At 44.1% G+C, this 15,200-nt stretch overlaps 3 protein-coding genes across 9 annotated transcripts; 1 reads left to right on the plus strand and 2 right to left on the minus strand.

The window, feature by feature from the left end:
• The first annotated feature begins 907 nt into the window (after positions 1 to 907).
• LOC129586754 (uncharacterized) lies at positions 908 to 4,125 on the plus strand. 5 transcript variants are annotated; one of them, XR_008690202.1, is made up of 3 exons: positions 908 to 2,082; positions 2,496 to 2,657; positions 3,343 to 4,125. XR_008690202.1 is itself a non-coding variant. In XM_055480138.1 (3 exons), exons 2-3 carry the CDS (start codon positions 2,628 to 2,630, stop codon positions 3,704 to 3,706), a joined length of 438 nt encoding a protein of 145 aa, XP_055336113.1. In that variant the 5' UTR covers positions 910 to 2,100; positions 2,496 to 2,627; the 3' UTR covers positions 3,707 to 4,125. The 5 variants fall into 5 exon arrangements, 3 of the variants coding, with proteins under 3 accessions (XP_055336113.1, XP_055336112.1, XP_055336110.1); XR_008690203.1 differs by lacking the exon at positions 3,343 to 4,125 and adding an exon at positions 2,720 to 2,821; XM_055480138.1 differs by having other exon boundaries at positions 910 to 2,100; positions 3,299 to 4,125.
• A 748-nt stretch (positions 4,126 to 4,873) lies between these two features.
• Positions 4,874 to 11,023, minus strand: LOC129586682 (kelch-like protein 1). Of its 3 annotated transcripts, XM_055480019.1 has the most exons (14): positions 10,365 to 11,023; positions 9,836 to 10,291; positions 9,489 to 9,755; positions 8,108 to 9,432; positions 7,952 to 8,053; positions 7,587 to 7,892; positions 7,079 to 7,504; positions 6,690 to 7,013; positions 6,405 to 6,606; positions 6,119 to 6,311; positions 5,848 to 6,051; positions 5,516 to 5,754; positions 5,352 to 5,440; positions 4,874 to 5,281 (listed from the first exon to the last, which is right to left on the minus strand). In XM_055480019.1, the coding sequence occupies exons 1-14, from the start codon at positions 10,606 to 10,608 to the stop codon at positions 5,108 to 5,110; spliced, it is 4,551 nt and encodes a 1,516-aa protein (XP_055335994.1). In that variant the 5' UTR covers positions 10,609 to 11,023; the 3' UTR covers positions 4,874 to 5,107. The 3 variants fall into 3 exon arrangements, with proteins under 3 accessions (XP_055335994.1, XP_055335996.1, XP_055335995.1); XM_055480020.1 differs by lacking the exons at positions 4,874 to 5,281; positions 5,352 to 5,440; positions 5,516 to 5,754 and having other exon boundaries at positions 5,913 to 6,051; positions 6,141 to 6,311; XM_055480021.1 differs by lacking the exons at positions 7,079 to 7,504; positions 7,587 to 7,892; positions 7,952 to 8,053; ... (2 more) ...; positions 9,836 to 10,291; positions 10,365 to 11,023 and having other exon boundaries at positions 6,673 to 6,832.
• A 387-nt stretch (positions 11,024 to 11,410) lies between these two features.
• On the minus strand, positions 11,411 to 12,679 carry LOC129586832 (uncharacterized). The gene has a single exon (XM_055480290.1). It carries the CDS (start codon positions 12,368 to 12,370, stop codon positions 11,729 to 11,731), a length of 642 nt encoding a protein of 213 aa, XP_055336265.1. The 5' UTR covers positions 12,371 to 12,679; the 3' UTR covers positions 11,411 to 11,728.
• Between the last annotated feature and the right edge of the window lie 2,521 nt (positions 12,680 to 15,200).

Consider the following 15,200-nt stretch of genomic DNA (forward strand, 5'->3'; position numbering starts at 1 on the left):
CAGATTTTGGGTAAAGTTGCTCTCGAAAATTTAAACAAAAATCACCTTCGAAGTCTAAAAGCGAAAATGAATGCGTCCGATTGCAAACAAAAACAATAAACAACGTTTTGAAAATATGAACTCATGAAATCATTCGAGTAGACCGGTCGTGCGGCCTTGGACCACAAGAAACGCGTGTGGAAACCCAGCGGCGAACTGTGCGCGACCACATGTCTTGCGTAAAAATGTCGCAAAGGTCAGATGTATCAATGCAATATGTCCCAAACTGAAGTGTCCCAGCGTCCAGATGTCTTTGCAGTAAAAAGTCGCGAATCGAATTCGAATGCGGCGAAATGTCCCAGTCCAAGTTGTCCGGATGCGCGCGTAAGCCTAATGTGGGACTTGTTACTGTCACGCCCTTTTCACCAGGCGATATTTTTAATTTGTTGGAGCAATGGTCCTTGTAAAGACTAAGCGACTTCGTACATTGGTCCAACAATAACCAACCACAACAACTGAAATTAACGGATACAGAATCAAGATAGCAAAAGGTCAACTGCCTAGAAGCGCTCCCTGCAATGACAGCGTTGTGTGGTACTTTACAGCAACAAAATTAGTGGAGTAAGGAAGGAAGTTTTGGGGTCAGCGAAGAGGGTCCAAAATCCCAGCGCAGATGATCAGAATTCATGAAATATTTCCTGTGCAAACAAACGTTTCGAGTGCCAAAGAGCATGGCATACCTTTTATAATTAATTAAGGACCATAGTATCATAAGTATTAGTTGTAGGAAAAAATAACTTCAAAAGATCACTTAAATGCATGGGAGCATTGCAAACGCATCAAGAGTGCGTAATGATTTGACATCGAACAAATATTCACATACGGCTGCTCAGTTCCAGTGCGCTCAAGCAATGCATCCCAAGTTTTTGTACAGCAAACAACAATTGTACAACGAGTACCCCAGGTCATACTCCTGCCTCAGCATAATACTTAAGTCAGCTATACTCTGTCTTTCGTAGTCACAAGATGCATTAAGCGCGTATGAAGGGTAGCGAAAAATGAAAAAGTAACAGGTTTTCCAGAAGGTGTTCCGCCTACGGATAGCCACATAATCCGTGAAATCCGGTCTTTGGATGGCTTTGATGTACGGTATTTGATTTTTCGTGTAATCATTTGGCTTCAAGAATTTTAGCGCTTTGGGGCATTGGGTGGTAGTTATTAGACAGCCACTGGAATTCCACCGCTTACAACAGTCCAACATGTTGATGAAATAATTTTGCACCTCTCCGCCATTGAAATTATAGCTACAGAATTCGTCCACAGAAGTGTACCGATAAAATGGTTTGGTATAAGGGACGTAGAAGCCTGAAGGAATCGGTGCCCGATCTTCTTCGCGAGCATCGACGGGATAATAAGAGCAGTTCATGCCAGCACCCCAGTCTGGCGGGGGTTGTTGAGTCTGCAAGACAGGAGTTGGACAATCATTTACAGATGGGGTGGAAACACCGGCAATGCATCGAAGTTCCAGTATGCTTAAAAGTATCACAATCACAGATATCAACAGTTTTGGATCAAACCATTGAATCTGTCGTTTGCCGTGCATAGTTTTGTTTTTTAGCGCTAAGCACAGCCTGACATACATCCGAAATCAATGTAATTTGTTAGATGAGAAAGTATGACGTCAGAATCAAGATGAAAATTTCAAGGTAACCGTTTCATAACGAAACCATTTCGCGGTATGTAGAGAGTACGATAATGCTTATTAATTTTTAAACCAAGATTTTGCGCTTAGGCCTCGTTTTCTGCCATCGTTAACTGCAAATCCGAAGTCAAATTTGTGTTCAGTTGTAATCTAGCAACAATCATAAAACGATCTGAGTATACACGTCGAATTGTAAGCTTCTTGCCGCGTTAAAAACAAGCAAATTATTACTGGAGTTTGTGAATTATTACTGGTCCGCACAGTTTATATACTTTAATATTTACGGATGCTTTAAATACTTTGTGAACGGAGTGGTCATTCAGCTCCGCTTTATAATAGTCCAGACTACGTCACTAGTCTGCACTATTGTAGAGCGGCACTGGGTCATTTTAGGAATACAGGTGCGCGACATCTACTAGGTAGGGAACTAATAGTCGCCCTTACTGGTGCTAAGCCTGATGGCATGTTACTTTTTTGGAAAACACCGTTTAACATTTCAAGAAACTCAAGGCTTTAAACGCACCAGAGGGCAAACAAGAACTGATAAACAGGTGTAACAAGTTACAGTATCTCGGCTACCATTCGGTGTTGCGAACAACTTTTACGTTTAGAAAACGGTAAATCGAAAGATTTCTGGTTTTGTTACAGTACAAGCGATCGAAGAAATGTATGAGTTTGCAGTATGCTTGCTGGTGGCTACAGATACACAACGCTAAATGTTTTATCTGGACAAAAGCTACTCAACATCCACATCAACGTGCATTTTTACCTGGTGTACCTCTAGAGATAATTAATTAGATCTCTTGGCTAACAGACATGCGCAACACCTGACCTTTCTGTCATGTGAGCCGGCAACCAACCGGAAATGATAAACATCCAAGAAAGTTCGGCTAGAAAACTAAGCCGTAGGAAAGGAAAAAGTCAGTAATTACTTTGCAGTGTCCCCATGATGAGGATGTATGAAGCAACTTACAAGGTAATTAAATTGTGAACGTGACATTGGCCGTTTTGTATGTTAACCGTATTCAGACATTATAGATGAAATTTACGTGACATTTCGCTGACCAGTAATTGGTTCGAAGCTGTTCTATTTTTGGACGCAGCATAATTAAGCATTCACCTCGTGCCAACACCATAAAAGGTGCGATAAAAGGGACCCTACCTGCAAGTTTCCAATGAGGATTACTGTAAATCTGTCTATGTGTGTGCGTATCGGTCAGCGAGTAGATTGAATTTATGAATGTAAATTGAAGGAGCATCGAACGTCATTATTGTATATGAGCTTGATAATCTTCCTGTGTACAAATTGATTTTCAATTGTACGTGTCTATGGCTGGCAAAAACGCACAACCTTAAAGAACGCATCAAGCAAATTAATGTTGATATCCGGAAAGATCCACTCGATCCGGCAGCCGGCTCACTGTTGACACACGTGGGTAATTGGCGAATATAAAGGGCACTGTGATAATATTATTACCTTTCTTCTCGTGCCTAGTGTGACAAGATTTGCATTCCCTTCGTTTCTACTTTTCAATTTATTTAGTTTAGCAGACTGCAGTAATGGAACGCCCGCGTTACGATATCGTAGCTGTCGTCTTCTTTGTATGTTTTATGCAGCTGTCATACGGGGAGAAAGCGCCCACGGTTAAACGGTTTTTCAGTTCAATGCCATTTGGATTTCTCTATGTGCAGCCGCCAACGGCCTTTGATCCGCATGGTCACCGAATTTCTGGTCGCGTGTGCAAGGACGGCGAGAATCCATTGGTAGCCAGTTGCTGGGAGCCGGTTAAACGTCCCAGCTATAATATTCAGCGTTTTCTGCCGCATCCCATTGCCGTGCCCATTGGGCTGCGCGGCCGCATGCCCAAACGGTCACCGGTGCCGGTTGATTTGAGCCTGTCGATTATGGCACCGCTCAGTGTGCTGCAGGAAAAAATGGAACTGGAGGCCAGACGACGGGAAGGGCTAATGCAGCGGCAAGTGAGAATTGGCTATAATCAGCGCAAACTGAAGAAACTGGGATGAATTTGAGTGGAACCCTGCCGGATTCTTAACTATCGGTTAACGGTACTTCCGTTCAAGGAAGAATTTCTCATGGTGAACCGCTCGCTTTTTTCCGCGAAGAAGGTTTAATCGAATTTCGCCCTACGTACTGCGGCAAGGCAGATTTAAGCCAACGGAAAAGGGGAAATATTGCGTAAATTTGCATGATCAGTCCTGTTAAGAAAATTATTATTTTAGTGTCGCATTTGTGGGTTGCAGTTTCTTTGATTACTTTGACTAAAAGTAAATACTCGTATTTTGCGTTGTATTCTTATCTGCAGTGTACATATACTGTGTATTGCTGATCGAATTTTTTTATGTAGAAATATATTATATGTGTTTGCTTGTTATTTGTTAACACTAACGTTTCTGTGCTTTCATGGAAATATGATCCATGTCTTAGCTGCGTATTCTTCGAGTCAGTCATGCGTTCTGAATAAAAAGTAAAGTCATTACCGTTCACTTCTATCTTGTTACAAAAAATTGGAAGTTTTTGGGTACTGCCGTAATTCGCGTGTACTAAAGCTGTTAATACCGGGAAAAAAATGCATAATCATAAGCCGGAAAAGTGGAGTCAATAAAATTAAAAATTATAGTACTAGTGCAGTATTTATTACGCAAATAATTTTGAAGGAATTTTGAAGTGTCCTTTTATTACTGATCTCAGAAAAACTTTATTATTTTTAAAAACAATTTGAGTTTCTATGAGATTCCTCATAATGTTTGAAAATACTCATATTTGAGTATTTTCAGAACTTGTACCAAGTTTTGAAAATTTACTTAGTTTCTTGAGCGGACTGTATGTAAAAAAATGTCGGAATTCATAATAAGTAATTTTTGTGAAACACGGCATCGAGCACATTTACGGTATTCAGTAAGACTATAATCCCTTCTGTGCATCGCATTGATCGCACTATTGCAGACGCAGCATTGATCAAGTTATTTAAATACTCGCAAAAAATGTATATCCTGCTTGTCAACTTCTAAGCATCATCTCTTTTTCGTGGGAACTGTCAAGTTAGCATTAAAGGGCCGATCCCGGGGTATTTCACAGTTGGACGACAATGTGTCAATTGTTAAGTGAATTAAAGTTTTTACTATGTTTTACCGGACTATAACGCAAAATTGCCACAGACTGCTAAATAACTGTTGACTGACTGCGCTCTTATTACTTTTGTCTTCTTCGGCGAATGAGGTCTGACTTAAATTACAGTGATAATAAATAGATCATAGGTTGCGCAATTAATGACAAACGAATGCAAATTACACGTCCTGAGCTAGGAGGGCGTTTCATTTAATTACAATGCTGTACACAATAAAACTTTAAAACATCTGACATCAAGCGAGCTGGACATAACAGATAAAAGGATTGACATTAAAAATTTATAACGGAACATATCCATCCGCAGTGCGCTGCAAACACGTTCCCAATTCAGGATCAAAGCACACAGTAGGGCACACCACCGGGCAGGTCTGACTGGGCACTATCTCATAGAAATGGAACGCCACCATTTGAAAAGCAACTCGTTGCAGCAGCATTTTTCCGCCCGGACGAACCTGAATATGAGATATTATCGTGAGATATCGCAAAGCCAAACTAAATTCGCATATCTAAATTGGAAATTACCATTTGTGTATAAATATCGTAGTGCTCCGTTGAATCTAACATTTCATCAATTTTTTCACCGTAACCTCCGGCCACAATTATTGTAGAGCCTATAATGAAAAAAAGCCGGTAAAACAATGATATACTGCAGTGACCTTTTATGTTATGGCAGTTTTTCAACATACCAACAGCTGCTATCCCGTAACTAAATCTCGGAGCCTTGAGATAAGCCATCCGCTTCCACTTATCAATACTGCCGCAGTAGGCAAATATATCTTTATGAGCCAGGAAATGCGGCGGATCACTGCGTGTTAAGATGTAATTCACACCCGGTGCGGCGCCAGCCACCACATGGGGCTGCCCGTCGACGCCGATACCGCCGTGGAACGCTCGCCGCACCGGCATTGCATGTTGCACAGTCCATCTGTAAACAGATCGATGTTGTTCAAATTACAAAGTACAATACATGTTTGTTTGCCGCTATTTTTAACGCTTTGTCATTGCTGCCATAACCTACTCGTTTGCATAAGGATCATAAGCGTGAACGCGCGTCACGATATTGTATTTTCCATTCACAATATCAGGGCACGTTATTCCGCCTGAAAGATGAATGGTCGATCCTACAAGCGCTGCGGATGCACCGTAAACCGGGATTCTCATTGAGGCCCCTGTTTTCCATGTATTTGCATCAATGTCAAAGATCTCCACGCTGTTCAGTGTGCTACAATAAGCAAATGCGTCAAGAAACAACTTAAGGGTAATGTGATTCGACGAATTTCAGTTGGTACTTTTCCCATTCGTCTTGCCCACCGAAAACCAAGATCATCCCAAACGCGGCGGCGGCAGCTAAATGCATGCGTTTATAATTCATGGGCGGGCACTCCAACCAGGAATTAGATGACGGCGTGTATCGGAACATTTGGTTGGATGGACCGCGGTCGGGCGACATCATACTACTGGAACAATCAGCATTGGCACCTCCTGAAAATATTATTTATATTCGACACTGTGACTGATTGTTAACCATAAATTTACTGTTACTAGTAAATTATTGTGCTTCCGTGTCGTGAGTACCGATGATGTAAATATGGTCTCCATAAGTGACAACAGCGGGGTATATCCGTACGCACGGCATTTCTCCTACAACATCCCACGTTTCCGACGCCAGGTCATACCGTAACACTTGTCGACAGGTTTCCTGGTTGAAACTGATTCCATCGTACCCACCAAACGCGAATATCATCACACCGCGATAAATCTTTTCGGGAAAATATTCCTAGAGTGGTGTAAACGGGATGCATGGCTCACTGATGGATCAAAACTATTCGCCATTAGAGCTTACCATGATGTCGAACATACCGGTGCGACTTCCTCGGTTACCTCTTCGTCCTCTTCCTCAACTGTATCAATAATTTCGGCGCCAGATGTGATTGTTGTGTGCTTTAGAGTTGTGGTGCGTTTAAGTGCCAGTGAGTCCCGGGGAAGCGAACCACGCATTTCACCGTGAACCGAAGACTTTTTCACCGATGATTTCTTTCGTGGTACCACAGCACAAGGCGACAGGCCTGGACGACAAAACGCCCGATGGGTCATGTTGATAGGCCGGCCGGTGGCCGAGCCGCGTTCGTCTGCCGGTGGGGTTTCAGGCATCGGACAAGTTGCATTGGATTCCAATGTGCTGCGCTAAAAGGCAGCAGTAAATGTTAACACAGCGACGATCAGTAAGTCATCGACGAAGTATTTGTTACCTGCGCTTCCGAAATACTGCTGGTCCGAATATTTGTATTAGCCGAAGGAGCGGTAGAGCGCCGTTCGCTGGGCGCCGTTAAATGTGATGTCATTGTTGGACGGGCTTCGCCGAGGCTGGACGGACGAGCCGTACCTGCCGATACACTGGATAGCCGCTGAGCATTGGTTGTTCCCGAAGGAGCAGAGATAGAGGTCGCTGTTAGCGATGGAGCAGTTGAACGCCTCTCAGAAGTGGTCAAGTTTTCAGGGATGCTAGAAAGACGAGCTTCGGCAACAGTAGACTGCCTCACAACTTCCGGGGCCACAGAAAGGGAGCCACCACTTCCAGATGGTCGACCTGTTTCCGGTTGGGCCGTTGATGGTGTCCCTAAAGAGGCACGGCTTCCTCGTAAACTGGGACGAGCCACCGATACGGAGGGAATGCCCTTTAAGCAAGAACATATCACGAATAGCCAAAGCGTTAAAGTTCTTTTAATTCCAGTCCTATTAGTTCAAGTCAATACTCACTTGTACCCATGGGTCGTCTATGAGAGAGTCTTCGGCGAGCTGCAACCCTGTCAGCGTGCTGCGTACTTGTTCCTCCACAGCTGAAGATGGTCTATCTGGTTCTGTCTCTGTAGCTTCGGAAACTTCCTCGATGATCGCTTCAGTTTTCTCGTCCTGACCACGACTACTGCTGCGGCGGCTACTGGAAGTGCTGCGCCTTGTAGACGATTTCGAGGTTGTTGAGCGGCGCTGACTGCCGGGCTGGGAAGTAGTCGACTCCGAGAATCGCAGCGTAGTTGGTCGCGACGTAGTCGATTTTCTTGCAACCTTGTACAAGAAACGATTAAATTATCCAGGAATATCAACTTGACGCCAAAAAGCTGTACAGTTGACTGCCGGGAGACGATGCTTGGAGCCATACTAGTTCTCCCCGTTCCGCCTGTGCCACCTGAGATACTTCCGCCAGGCTGAGAAAAGCTTCCGGGGACCTAGAAAAAGAACTGGCTGTAACTAAGCATAACAACAAAATACGCCGGTCGCACTAGCAACATGCCGGATCCTGCTGCCGAACTTCGCATTCCTTCCGACTGCATGGAGCCTCTGGGTCCTGTGCCAAGCGATGCTCGAAAATCTTGTTGTACACTACCACGCTCTCCAAATGAAGGCATTTGAAAGGTGCCTCCAGATGGCCCGGACATACTTCCTCCCATGTTGCTAGCTGCAAATGAACCACCTGGAAAAGTTGGCCCCGACGTTGTCATGCTGCCTGGTGGCATGCTTCCCAGAGGCACCGAGAATGATCCAGTGAGGCCAGTTGGAGAAGTAGAGCCACGGGAGAACGAGGTCTGTTGGCTGCTACGATACGATTGCGTAGTATAGCGGGCGGGAACTGCTGATATGCTTCCACCACTCGGTACCGCAAACGAACCCACTGTGCCACCAGATGGGATCGATCCGGATCCGGAGTAATATGTGCTAATCATTGTTGGACCTGAGATGCTTCCACCGGTTCCGGTACCGTAGGAGCCTGTGGCTCCGGTTACAGGAAGTGACCCTGGCATTGACATGCTGCCCGATTGTCCTGATAGACTAGCTCCAGATCCAGTAACATATGAGCCGTCCATTCCACTTAGTGGCAGCATGCCTGGCATTTGTGTGCTACCTGAGCGTCCTGACAAGTTTCCACCCGTTCCAGTGCCGAATGATCCTCCAGTGCCGCTGGGTGGATAGGGTCCCGATATCGGCATGCTACCAGAGCGCCCTGACATGCTACCACCCGTTCCCGTACTGAACGATCCTCCAGTGCCGCTAGGTGGAAAAGCCCCTGATATCGCCATGCTGCCCGAGCGACCCGAGCTTGCTCCAGTTCCAGTAACATATGAGCCGTCAGTTCCACTAAACGGCATCATCCCTGTCATTTGTGTACTACCCGAACGTCCAGATATTCCGCCAGTTTCAGTGGCGAACGATCCACCAGTGCCGCTTGGTGGGTAGGGTCCTGATATCGGCATGCTGCCAGAACGTCCTGACATCCTACCACCGGTCCCAGTCATGTACGATTGGTCCGAACCACTTGGTGGCATTGATCCCGACATTTGAATGCCACTGTTTGGATAACCTGAAATACTGCCACCACTTGGTCCGGTGGAGAAGGATCCTCCGCTGCCAGATGGAATCGATCCAGGTACCTGTACGCTTGGTCCCGAAACACTACCTCCAGTTCCAGTAGCAAATGAACCGCTGTAGCCGGTAGAAGGGATGGATCCCGAATATGCGCTTGGCCCTGATGGACCGGAAGCACTTCCGCCTCTCGAAAACGAACTTTGCTGGGTAGCAAAACTGTTTTCCGGTAATTGAAAAGAGACACCTGCAATTATTATGGCAGCTATTTAATGGTTTATAAAAGTTTAGTTTATGTTTGACCTTGAGATCCCCGGGTGTGATTTGATTGGTACCCCGAAGATTGCCCTGAATTGCGAAGTATCGATATGGGTTGGCTGTAGCCGGAGGTACCGTACGAGGTGGCTCCCGTGCCGCCTAAAGTGGAGCCTCTCTGCGATGCTGAGTATACTGACTGTGCGGTTACTCCGGAAGGGTCTCCGGATGAGAACGATGTACCGCCCGATCCACTAATGACTGTCGCCCCCGAAGGGTCATACTGAGATGTGAAACCAGGAAGACTTCCAGAGCCTGCAACCATCCCAGAACTTTACAAATTCTTATGATTGTTATTAAGTGACCGCTGCGGCTCATTAAAATCATCACTTTACCAGAAAAACTAGAAACGTTTGTTGATGTGTCTGACGTCATGCCGGTAGACGTTCTTCCGCTAACAGATCCAGGTCCTTGAAATGTTCTCAGACTTGATCTTTCGTCTTGAACGGCTGTTATGAAAGATCCACCGGGCGCTATTCCGCTGGAACTCTTGCGTCCCGAACGCGATGACCGGGCTGAGCCACCTGTGTTGCCGCTGGTTCGCGCCGCTCGATCCAGTGAGCTGCGAACTTGATCCATCAGCAAAGTGGCGCGTAACTCTTCCGACTCCGGTGTTGGCGTGTAGAGCGACTCCGGTCCTGACGGCCGTCGGCTGATAGAGGAACTCCGCCCAGATGACTTCCCTGAAGTTTTGTGATCGGCATCCTGCAACGGCGATGGTATGGAGGCCACCGATGAGCGTTTAATTTCCGATGCAGGAGACATCGTGCTCTGCTGGCTGATGATAGACCCTGCAATTTGCAGACAATCCTGGATCTGACAAATAATCTGCAGTTGAAATTATTGTGCCTTCGTGAATGCTACCGTTAACGGCTGTGCGACCGGTGCTCGTAGATCGCCTTGCGCTGCCGGAATTTAAAGATCCTTGACCGCTAGTTTGCCCACTGGTTGCAGCGGAAGATTTTCCACTGGTTGCAGCGGAAGGTTTGCCACTATTTGCGGCAGATGATCTTCCAGTGGCTGTGGCGGAAGATCTGCCGCTGGCGCCCGTGGAGTTGCCACTCGAGGCGGCACTGGAACGGACCGATCCCCGGGTAACGGCCGACATCTTCCGGAAAACGATACGTTAACGAAGAGACGTATTCGCAACCCTCAGACAATACTAACTGCAGACGGCTGATTTGACAACAGATAAAAATCCACCAATCTGAAATACGCAGTTCAGGTGGCAGTTTGCATATTGCTATTTGGGGATAAAGCGGCACGATAAACGATAGAGAACGACAAGAAAGGAATATCCATCGTAATTGTTACGGCTAGGCAGTGCCATGCTTCAACGCATGGTCAGATCAGAGAAAGAGGTAAAAAACGGGAAAGCCAACCGAGTAAATAATACTTTTGGAATACTTCATGTTTATAATTGCTCATCAGCGAGAGGTAGATTTTCAGTTGTTAAAAGTAAAAGTTGTAAAACCGTTAGACTTAGTGTGGTATGTATCTAATAACAGTACCATTGTTAAGGACGAAAATTAATAAAGTAAGAACAGTATGGACACACGAAAAAAGACATCCTTAATCTTTCTGTTGCTAAGGAACTTTGATAAACTTACTGTACTTAAAATCAACAACAACAACAAATTCAAATTCGTAATTGCTGCTCTGGAATTCTACAGTGGCAGGGAACGTAACGGCACCCACATGCAGATTATGTATTCAAGCACGTAAGTAATAATAATACGGTATGTATTTCATTTTATTAATTTTTGAATAAGTAATGTTGAATTTGGCGAACTTTAATTTTTTAACTTTGTATGACAATACTTGTGAGAACAGCGGGCACGCGCTTATTATTTTGCCTTGTGGTCAGTTCCAGCACAATGATAAACCACAGATAGTCGCCCATGTCTGCCCAGATCTGTATGCTTTATTTCCGGCATAAAAACAGTTAAAGTGGATTAGCATTAAATCAAAAATAAAATTAGCATCCCGTTAAAGTCTTCAAATTTGATAATTTTCAACTGCAGAGTAGACGACTTTCTAAAGAAGATCACTGTGAATGAAAGCAGCGATATTGCAATATGTTTAAGCATGCTCCGGGATTTTTATACATCTCAAATAATCATATAATTACAACAAGTCACAGAGCAGCTTGAGTACCGTTCTTGTTGCGGTCAGCGCAAGCGGTGAATGTTACTTCAAAATTATATATATGGGCTACGAAGCAAGATCTACTGGTGATGTGAGGGAAGATTGTGGTGGCGTTGACGCTGATCAGTTCGACCGGCAGTGGCAGGACCTTCACTGAACACGTGGCAATCGTTCCCTGTTGGGTTCTTTCCGGGCAATGCGCTGCTACGCCTTCCAGCCCCGTAATCGCCCACGCTGTGCGGCGTCTCTTCCATAATGAACCGGTTGACCAGATCGTGCTTTCCGGTGGAGTCGGTCGTGTCAGGGACGTCCATGCCCGACACCAGATCAGTACTGCTTTCGGTGTAATGCACTGGCACAGTGCGCTCGTTCCCTTCATCCTCGCTTTGGCTGGAAGCGGCTTCCGCATTGGGATCCATGCTGCCCATTGTACTGCGCATTTTCTTGATCATCATGGATATGTTATCCCCGGAACCAGCGGTGGATGGATCGGCTGGTTTCATTGACTGAGCGTACGAAGGAAAACACAGTTTAAAAGCTTCGCGTTCGTCCAGATTCAAACCAGCATGATACGAGATTCGAGCTCCAAGTGGCATACCATGGAAGTCATCGCCGTCACTACTCGTTGGCTTCAGATCGTCTGCCACAGATGACCTTTTTATGGCGTCATCCGTTTTATGATGAACTGCTGCATTGTGAGTATGCTTTGGATTCTCGTCCATTGCTCAAATTTTTTATATCCGCGGCACTTTATTTGGGGAAACAGTCGTTTTTTGGTTATAATCAAGAGCACTAGAACGATGGTCCTGATTTACATACAGTAGGTACCGTTGGCAAGTTCGGTGCAAAATCCTTATTTTTAGTCTACTTTTCAAATCGTTGCTAGCCTACATAACTATTTTATGCATGTAAGTACTGTAGGCAATAAATCCGTCAGCGAATTAGAAGAGTCTTTTACAGTGGCATACATGCCCTACCGACTTATTCAGTTGTCAGCAAAGAATATTGGCAACGCGTACAGACGGCATTTGCGGCTTATTACAACTACAGGGTGATAAAAACTTTTCCATCTTTAGGTTTTAAGAAACTGAAGTGCTTGGTTTTATGAAATATGTAATCAACTTTTTCATTTGCACTTCCATTTACACCAACGTACGAAAAGATACGGTCTTCGTAATTCCCATGCTTCCTACGTGATATGGCCAGATTGAATACAAGCATATACCCCGATATATTAAATATTTGTAGAAAAACCCCGATGTGGCTAAGTCCAATTCTGTCCAAATACTGGGTATCTATCTGCGCAGCACTGGGGACTGCCGCCCTGGCATTGTAGACGCGTTTATTACATTCTTGCACGTGTGCGTGCTGTCTCAATTAGCAAAAAATCCTTGAAATCGAAATATGAAATGCCGATTTCTCGGCCCTAATCGCTCGGGACCCCATCAATAATAAAAATATGAATCATAGTAATATCGGTACATGTATTTAGACGTTAACTCAGACGGGAAACGTATGAATCACAATCACCCTTAAATCAGTGTTTTTTTGTCTAGAAAAAGACAAAATTTGTCCTGGAAGTTTTTGTCGTAATCCGACATAACGTAATAATTTTGTCGGTACAAATTGTGCCCTCCCTGCCCCCAATCGTTTATGAATTAATTGCGGTTGTATTCTAAATATTATGTTATCCGTTATATGTATTCTGTAGTACGATACTAGCAATCTTAATGCGCTTGTGCGGATTCATTTGTTTCGGCGCTTTTCTTAATTATTCAGCAGGGCGATCTGGATTCGGTTGTTGTGGTGTATGTATATATGTGGCAACAGTTTTCGGCTGATACAGAAATGACACTGGCATCGAACAGTTAATTAATCACAGTTTGGGCAAAATGGCATTCATCCTTTCCTGGAAAAGAACTTTTTGCTCACTGCATTGTGCAGACAGCTGCCGAGTTTTCTGCGTGGATGGTTTGTACAAACCATCCACTCCAATTCTGGCTTGATTAGCATTAAAATTTTAACGTGCGGCTTGATTGAGAAGCAATCAGGGATTCATAACAGTGCAATACGCACAATAACCGTGCAACAATTCACCAAAGAAAAGAAATACGAGCATCGTAGGCAGGCATCAGTTCGTAATAAAATGCGGCTGCACTATTCAGACGATTTCAAAATCTTTGCCTAAAGACGCAATGACACAGCCTGATGCTCCCGGTTGTTATCCCAATAAATTAAATAGTTCCATGTGAGCTGCCGCCGATAATTATTTATTTGGAAACGTAAAAACAAGTGAAATCAAGATTTAGTGGTGCAGTGCGGTATGAAGCTTGCGATCGAGTGAAATATCAAGTTTTGAGTTTTCATCACACTGACAATTTTGCCGCGCGCAATTGAACTGTATGGCGCAGTCAGCCGTTGCGACGCGACCCCGTGTGAAATCCTGATAAGAGACTTTTTTGATAACAGTAATATTATCATGTACGCGACCGTGCGCGTCTGCTGTGGGAGGTCAGCCATTAACTGTTTAATGTCTTCTGTGAATTAATCATATAATTAATGAATAAAAATAGGAAAAATGGAAATAAACAAAGTATTACAGTACTTCGGCGGTTTTTTTATATGCTGCAAGTGCACTGTTAGTGTGTACATACATACTATATATAGTACACATATAGCCATATACTATTAATACTAATATAGGTACATATGTTAAGTATCAATATATCGAGCTGTATTTAGTTAAACGAGTTTGACTTTGCCGCCGGTATACCAGGTATTTAGGCTTTTGGAATAATTCAGTTTTGCACTTATCACAAATTATAAACATGCAGTTGTTTTAGAATTTAGCAGTATTTACTGTAGATAAAAGCGGACCGTTTCGGTTTTGTACTTACCATGATTAGAAATCGGTTTAATTTACAGATACAGGCCATTAAGTTTTTCAAGTAATTAACGTAATCGGTTAGTATTTCATAGCGCGTGTGAAAAATTACACATGCCGACTTTCATTTACGGTATCTACTCATTTTTTAGCTGCTTCCAAAATACAGTAGTTCGAAAGTCATACCTCGGTTATTGTGCGTATTCTCTGTACGTAGTCTACACAGATCGCTCTCTAGATCTGTGGTGATTAATGTAATATTTATGAAGTGCTACCAACATATATCTATATACATAAAATTATGTAGTATACGTATATGCAGATGCATAATGGTGCATACTGCGCCTTATGCATAATTACTGGTTAGAGGCAGGTTTCATGACTAATTATTAATAACCAAAAAAACGAAGAAGAATCTATCTTTTAACTTTTAAGGTACATCAAGATTTATAGAGGTTTTCTGCGTAGTGTTTTACATTGGCTTATCCATATACTATTTAATAGAGTAGGATTCTCGTAATACGGTCGGAACTCGGAAGCCCCGCAACGCATTGTAATTACCGTACGTACTTGCGCAATCGAACGCGCACAATGGGGAGACCGGAAAGTGCACCGGCTGATCACCATATTTTCACAGTTTTTCACGATGACGATGCATGAGCGCGTAT

The sequence above is a fragment of the Paramacrobiotus metropolitanus genome, unplaced genomic scaffold (assembly GCF_019649055.1).
Source record: "Paramacrobiotus metropolitanus isolate TYO unplaced genomic scaffold, Prichtersi_v1.0 Parri_scaffold0000022, whole genome shotgun sequence".
Lineage (NCBI taxonomy): Eukaryota > Metazoa > Tardigrada > Eutardigrada > Parachela > Macrobiotidae > Paramacrobiotus > Paramacrobiotus metropolitanus.

Bases quoted from the DNA above. Each gene is read 5' to 3' on its own strand.
- LOC129586832 (XM_055480290.1), bottom strand. From the start codon at position 12,370: ATGGACGAGAATCCAAAGCATACTCACAATGCAGCAGTTCATCATAAA.
- LOC129586682 (XM_055480019.1), bottom strand. From the start codon at position 10,608: ATGTCGGCCGTTACCCGGGGATCGGTCCGTTCCAGTGCCGCCTCGAGT. The intron at 6,312-6,404 runs GTACTCACGACA...TAATATTTTCAG, and splicing joins AGACCATATTTACATCATCG to GAGGTGCCAATGCTGATTGT. The intron at 6,052-6,118 runs GTACCAACTGAA...TGCTTATTGTAG, and splicing joins GGGCAAGACGAATGGGAAAA to CACACTGAACAGCGTGGAGA.
- LOC129586754 (XM_055480138.1), top strand. From the start codon at position 2,628: ATGATGAGGATGTATGAAGCAACTTACAAG. The intron at 2,658-3,298 runs GTAATTAAATTG...TGTTTTATGCAG, and splicing joins TGTATGAAGCAACTTACAAG to CTGTCATACGGGGAGAAAGC.